This window comes from Pygoscelis adeliae, unplaced genomic scaffold (genome assembly GCF_000699105.1).
Source record: "Pygoscelis adeliae isolate BGI_AS28 unplaced genomic scaffold, ASM69910v1 Scaffold85, whole genome shotgun sequence".
Taxonomy (NCBI): domain Eukaryota; kingdom Metazoa; phylum Chordata; class Aves; order Sphenisciformes; family Spheniscidae; genus Pygoscelis; species Pygoscelis adeliae.
The window spans coordinates 6,198,797-6,205,951 of NW_008824900.1; the positions used below are offsets into that span (position 1 = coordinate 6,198,797).

At 34.8% G+C, this 7,155-nt stretch overlaps 1 protein-coding gene across 1 annotated transcript in view; it reads right to left on the bottom strand.

Annotated features, from left to right (window-relative positions):
• The window catches only part of SNX29 (sorting nexin 29), a gene marked incomplete at its 5' end in the record, with an annotated part of 133,873 nt that overhangs the window by 70,040 nt on the left and 56,678 nt on the right, over positions 1-7,155 (bottom strand). Inside the window, one exon of the mRNA XM_009324816.1 lies at positions 1,764-1,880. Coding sequence (XP_009323091.1) covers positions 1,764-1,880 — 117 coding nt within the window. The remainder of the gene's footprint in view (positions 1-1,763; positions 1,881-7,155) is intronic.

Below are 7,155 nucleotides of genomic sequence, written 5' to 3' on the forward strand. Positions count from 1 at the left end.
AAAGGAAAAGAGGAAAAGAATTGTGCAGAGCCAAGACAGCTCCAGGGCATATATACAGGGCGAACACCTGAACACCTCTGCTGCCCTTATTTGGAGGAATGAGGTTGGAAGGGCCAGTATGACCTCTCAATTACCACCATTAGCTCTTGTCTGTTCACAGTCTAATCCACCCTCCAGTGGCAGCACACAGCCTGGCTTTCCAGGGCTCTTGTGCCAGTGAACAGACGTTCTTCTATCTTGCCTACAATCTGCACCCTCTCTTTGCCTGTATCTGAAGTGGCGAATCCTACCACCAGATACATACATTTATTTCAATTAACTTCAGTAAAAGTTTTGCATAAAAACCTCAAAAACAGAGTGTGGACTTTGGAAATAAGAAAAAGGATAACATGAATGAGTTCCAGTGCTCGCACATCTATGTTGAAACAGATTGGTTACTGATTTTGAGATGGTAATTGAAATGTTGTTCATTGTAATGCAAAACACAGTGATGGAGACATTACATCAATCTACTTTCTCATACCCTTGAAAGCACATACTTTTTGTTTTAATATTCCTCTGTTGCAGAAGTTCTGAAACCCAATAACTAGAAATTTAGAAAGACCATTATGAACAATTAATTTATAAATTACAGCCATTAAAATTGATTATCAGCATTAAACAGAAGAGAGAAGACAGTGAAGAATCAGGAAAGCTATTTTTATAACGAACTGTAAATTATATACTATTTTAATAACAAAATGTTAAGAACTTGGCTGATATTTTCAAATAAGTCAAAGGGGGATTAAATATTCGTATCCCACAATTTCTGGCAGTTATGCACTTTACCAACTTTGAAAGTTCTAATTAAAGTCTACTAAGTAACAGATAGACCATCAGCACAGAGTTTTGTTTACTAATATAGAATTAAAATGTATCCACTTCTTAGGATAATGCAGAAGTCTTAGGACTGTGTTCAATTCACAGTTTCATTTTGGACAATAGCAACTAATAACAACTAGCATTTAGCTAGCCCTTAAAATATAGTACCGCTTCCACTTCTTAAGAAGTTTTAGGAATTCAGTTTTCTCTCAGTATCTGATACATTAAAATATAGCATCAGTATGTAAATACTGGATTAGGATATGGAGATACATGGTTAAAAACAAAATCTCTGAACAGGGACATGCAGCCCAAAATCTCTGAATAAGAAAGTACAGCTATAATACACATGTGATTTATCATTTGTCATCTCTTAACACAATAATGTGATTGTTTCCATCTAAAAGGCTGAAAATTATAGGTGAAATCCTGCTTCACTAATGCACACAGAACTGTCAATCAGCCACTTTACAAAAATGTTATGATAAAATAGGAATGAATGTTTCCAGTGCAAACAAAAAAGTAAGGAGCAACACCACGTAATCTTATGAACAAAAACTATCAAAATATGCCTCCCCCAGAAGATGGACAACTATTAGGAACATTCTTGACTCCTTCTGTTTCCTCCCTGTTCATTTTCAAATTTCAACCCAATCTTTTAACACAAAAAGCCAAAGTGAAGCAATAGTTGGTAGAAAACAATTTTAGTGTCTGAATATATCTATTTTATATTCAATTCTGCTAAAGAGAATCGCTATAAAAAATACCAAGTAAGTTGTTCTTGACAGATGCATTATTAGCTGTTATTTCTTATAAGCTAATATATATTTCATTTCATCATGAATAATGGTTTTGAGCTTATTCCAGAGTGGTATTCTACATTGTAATAAACAAACACTTACCGGCCCTCTCAAATCAATTAGTTCTTGTCTCATCTGGGACACAAGAGCTTCTTTAGCCATCAGAGCACGGTGCAGCCTCTCATTGAATTCAATCAGTTCCCCATGCATTTCAGCTACCTGAAAAACCAAGCCAAGCGATAATTGTGTTCTAAACTGAAAAAACCACACTATGTAATTTCTTACACGTGTATCAACTTTTATTTATATTTTTTATTTTACCATACTCTCCGAAGTAGTGCATCTCATTGCTAATGCATTAGTTTGAACTGACCATTAAGAACAGACACTGTTATAATAATTTTGACTCATGCTTTGAAATGTAGGTTTTGATATTGAATTCAATAGGACAAAATACAACTCTATATCCAATATTAGATCCCATGGCAACTGATTCTAATAAAACACCTATTAACTTTTGTTCTCACTTTTAATTCTTTGATGAACACAGCACTCAACAGTTACAAACTAATCACTGTATTTTGAATTGGGAATAATGCAAAATGCACAAACTGCATTAAATTTTTTCAGTAATTAATGAGTAATATATTCTGCACTCTTACTTGAAGTTCTAATAGGATTGGAGCTGGAAGTCCACTCATCCCAGGCAAATCTGTGAGTGGTCAAAGGAGCATAAATACCACAGTTACGCTGTGGCACAAGTTGTTGTACATAGGTAAATAGTATGGCGTCAAGCGTGGCCTCTTTGGATACGAAGTCTAGCTATGTCTGCGCTCTCCATTTTTGAGTCAAAGTGTCAAGAAAGCACCAATTGATGCAGGATGTTTATGAAAGTGAACAGGGCTGGATGAATGATAAGGATGAAAAGTATACCAATTTACAGAGCAAACTATGTTTATGTTGGTTCCCTGACAAGCGAAGCAAGAAACAATAAAACTCAAATCAAAGTTAAAGATGATACTGAGCTCTTGAATTTTTCTTACACAGAAGTGTAAGTCTACAGCTAAATCTCATTAGAAATATGTAACCCAAAAGGACAAGGGTTCCCAAATAGCAAATGTCTAAATAGTAGCAGTAACGTGTTATCATCAAGAGAATGTGATGGAGAAACCAGCAGAAACAGGGAGCAAGACTAAAAGAAACTTAAAATCTGTGTTCAGCAAGATTTTTAGCTACTCCTATCAGAACCATCATACTATAAAATTGAGTGAAAGTTTCAATTATGATGGATGACCCATCAGTACATAATATACCTGGCAAGGAAGTTGTCTTGAACTGATAATGCCACTTGTAGCCTTAGAGCAAAGAAATCTGAGCCAAAAAGGGTTTGTAGAATTACTTTCAAGGGAAAAGAAAGACTCTTTAGAAAACCCCACTGTTAGAAGTTTCCAAGTAAAACCTCCCTATATGACTGCTGTGTTAAAGAAAAGGCATGCTGATGAGCGCCACTGTCAGAGGTGGAGCACCAGATGAGCAGTCCCCGGGCAGAGCAAGAAAAGCTACAATTTTAACAGGAGTAGTTAGATGAAAACAGAAGCAGTGACTGGTTGGCCCCTCTAGTGGGCATAACAGGCTACCACAACAATATTGTTAAACATGTTTTTCAGGTTACAGCAACTCTTGAAATGCCTCCTATATATAGCCATCCAAAGCTAGGACAATAGTAGAGGCAATGGGGTAACATTATGAAAGCACAGCTGAATAAGATGAATATCAATCCACTACCTTCAACGATAGCACAGGGACTTGGGACTATTGCCAAATCTCTTAGAAGTTTATAGTTTCCCTTCTGGAGGCAGTTCACTACTACCCATGAATTTCATGCTTTCCTTTTCTTGAATTACCACTCTGCCTTCTCCCTCTTCCCCAGGGAAGTTCCCCAAGATAAAGCAGTTTAATTAAATTTGTTTAATTTAGTGCTTGCTTTTAATTTAGTGCTTTGTTCCAGACAACCTGTATCCTTCACATAATCAAAGCAAACAGAAAAAACAGCTTCAATTTGACAAGCCAGGAGCTGACATCATTGATTAAAAATAAAAAATAAAAAAATCCTTGATTATTTCAATATTGATTATTGATATAAAATCAATATTTATTATTGACATTAAAAGTTCAACTGAGTTGAACGTCAAGTATTCTTTTCCAATTTTGAGTCCTTCAAATCCAGTAATTCATCAGTGTGGCATATATGCAAAAAGAGCTAAACTAAGCCCAGATATTATTTGTCTATACTGATATCTCTCATTAATTCTGAATTTACAAACTATTCTGAAATGCTCAGCAAATTACGAGCTAAAAACCAGTAACAGTAACTGAACTAACAACAAACTTTCCTTGTAATGGGACTATCAGGAGGTACAAAAGCTAAAGATTTCAGAGAGTGATTATTTAAACTGTTTGCCTGATTACGTAAGCAGTTTTAGATTAACATTGATGCTTTATCTTACACATCGCAATACAAAAAACTTGCAACACGTCTGAGTTACCATTTAGTTTCACTCCTCACTTTCTGAAGTGCAAAGGTTTAGCATAGTATTAATACAGTTTCAACAATGAAAAGCTTTTTTAATTATTATTATTTATAGTGTACTAAAGCAGCTTTAATTTACTGCTTTTGTTTTTGTTCTTGTCAAGCATTTCTGTTGCACTTAATCCCATTAGAAAAACTAACTTCCCAGCCTCATAATTACACTCTTTTCTGGCTCCCCCTGATAAAAATCAGAACATTAGGACTTCCATGCTATCAATTAATGACACTATGTATTCATATCTCAATTGTTCATTCAACATCAGCCTTGATAAAAAAGGTTCTTTGACTTCAAACACTTGTTAGTAATTAGTAAGCTCATTTTGTGGAAAAAAGACGTATCTAAATCCATATAAACTTTTGTGTTAGGACTAATGTAGTAGGTGCCACTTAGCAAGCAGTTTTGCTTCATAAATTACAAACATTTATGCACCAAACAAAATTGCCAACTTTACTAGATAAAGTAGTAATATAATGTCATTAACTCTGGATAAATTATTTTCCATACTAGCTTAACCACTCATTTCAATTCAAAGTGAGTGGTGTAATATTTAAGATCATAAGCCCCTCTCTGATTCAGGTTAATATTAGCAGGTCATTGTTAATTACAGAGAGCCTGGGCTGGGAGGCAGAACTTCCTTGTATTTCACATACAAAAAGATGCAGTATGCTAACAGTTGCAAATGCACAGAGAAAAACCATAGTGCTGATAGCTGGTTGATTGGTTATCAAAAGCAATATACAAATTTATGAATGGATGCAAAACTCAGTAGTTTAAATATTTGAAATCATGTTTGATATTTCAGTACCTGTCTCTATCAGACGAACAAAATCCAAACTACCTGATGTAGTATCCGACTGTTTTCTCTCCCTCTAATTTGTATGTCCTTGAAATAACTTTCTACTTGCAGACTCGATTAATATGCAAATTCAAGAGCTCTCTCAAAACACTGGAAGTAGTACAAAAATTTATAAGTGTCCCTAGCAAAGTTAAATAATAAAAAGAAAATTTAACAGCAAATAAAACAGCAAATCACTTGTTATATATTATCAAAAGGACAAATTGGCAGGTATGTTGCTTGTGAAAATCACTTTTATTAGTAATTAAGTTACTTCAATATTTCTTCTTGTCACAGAAAAATGTATTACCATCACAGCAAACCAAAAGGAGCAATGGGATATACTTCAGAATAACAATATTAATTTAGGTTCCTCTAATTTTTCCTGCATCAAGGTCTACTAAAAACAATAAAGAGGTCTCCTTATAATTATATACTTTCAGTTACGTTTCATGTCATCATATCTTCCCATATTCATTCCACACTGAAGCTTAAGCAATAATTTTCCCTACTGGGACTTCAATCATCTTGACAGTTGTTTTTCTCCATGACAATATGTTTAAAGCAGAAAATTAAAGTACAAATAAGCTAAGTTTTCCTTGGCCAGATGATCATTCAGATTTGGTCCTGGTCATATCAGAAAGCATGCTTAAAGACTCCAAATCCTTATCACAAAGGGGAAGTGAGGCTAACATAAAATATTTAGACTTCACACTAACAGAACTCTAAAGACCTGTTGTCAAAAGAAAATCTAAGACTACTCCTGCTGCCTGACAGCACTGCAGCTATACTGTCCAGCATGACCACATTTAAGAGCAGTCTCCAGAGAAATGACAAAGGTAAACACCACTTAATGTTCCACAGCAAAGGACTGAGCTGTTAACTTAAAACACGCTAGAAATGTTTCACTAAGCATATGAATAATACAATCTGTCGTAGAAGGACATGTGCAACAAGAAAAAATTAAGGTTTTTTAAAAGGGTGTTTTAATGGAACTCAGATTTTTTTTTAATATAATTTGCAGCAAAAATTCATAAAAGTTTTTGCATGAGCCACATCTGAATTAATGACTTTTTGTCAGATATAGGCATTTTTTTCCCCCAATTGTCACAAAATGCAAAACAATGTATTTCCCAAGAAACTCTAGACAGAACCAGAAGTTGCTTCCTGTTGCTCTCAGTGGAAGCAAGGGTGTATCTTCCCATGAGAAGATGCCCTTTTTCAAAAATCAACATTCTTCTACGTTTTTCCCCAACAGAAATAAAGCCAAAGGTCTTCAAAAAAGAGCAGGTATCCTACTAAATATTAATAATTTCGTTTTTCTACAACTGAAAAACAGTAAAACTCAAAATGGCAGACAGTTCAGACAAATCTATTGATATAGCCATAAAATGCTTAGTCATTGCTTTCTTTTTCAAAACTTCCATTTTGTAGTCTTGACATTTCCATCTGCAAGCAAGTTATTTGGTTCAAGGCAGACTGAAAGATTCATTTAAGAATAGGGTTGGGTTTTGGTTGGTTTGGTTTGCGGTTTTTTTCTTTTGTTTTGTGGTGTGGGTTTTTGTTTGTTTGGGGTTTTGTTTGTTTGTTTACTATAGCTACATAAGGTAAGCACAAGTCACAATTCATCAAGACCAACACGAAGAAAATAAACTGTAGCTTTCAACTCGAAATATATTAAAAACTGTACACATTAGATGAACTACATATTAATGCTTGCAATATTTCACAGTCCTTGTCAATTGTGTACAGTACTACCAGTGTTTACAGAGATTAATCCTGACATACAAAAGAGCACTAACACACTGAACAGGAAAAACACTACTCTGGCAAGACCTGTGCCTGGCCAGGGAAAATGAAAGTAACCAGCAAAAGCAAAATCAGATACACAGGATAATGAGTGTAGTAAGAGTGATAAAGTAAGTGTTAATAAGAGGGATACAAATCAGCATGTGTCTAGCTGCTGCATCCTTCCATGTATCCTCATAGCAAAAGCCAAAGCACAAGGCAAAAAGATCTGAACAACAAAGATCTAAACAAATCTCTAACCACCTCCACCAATATTATC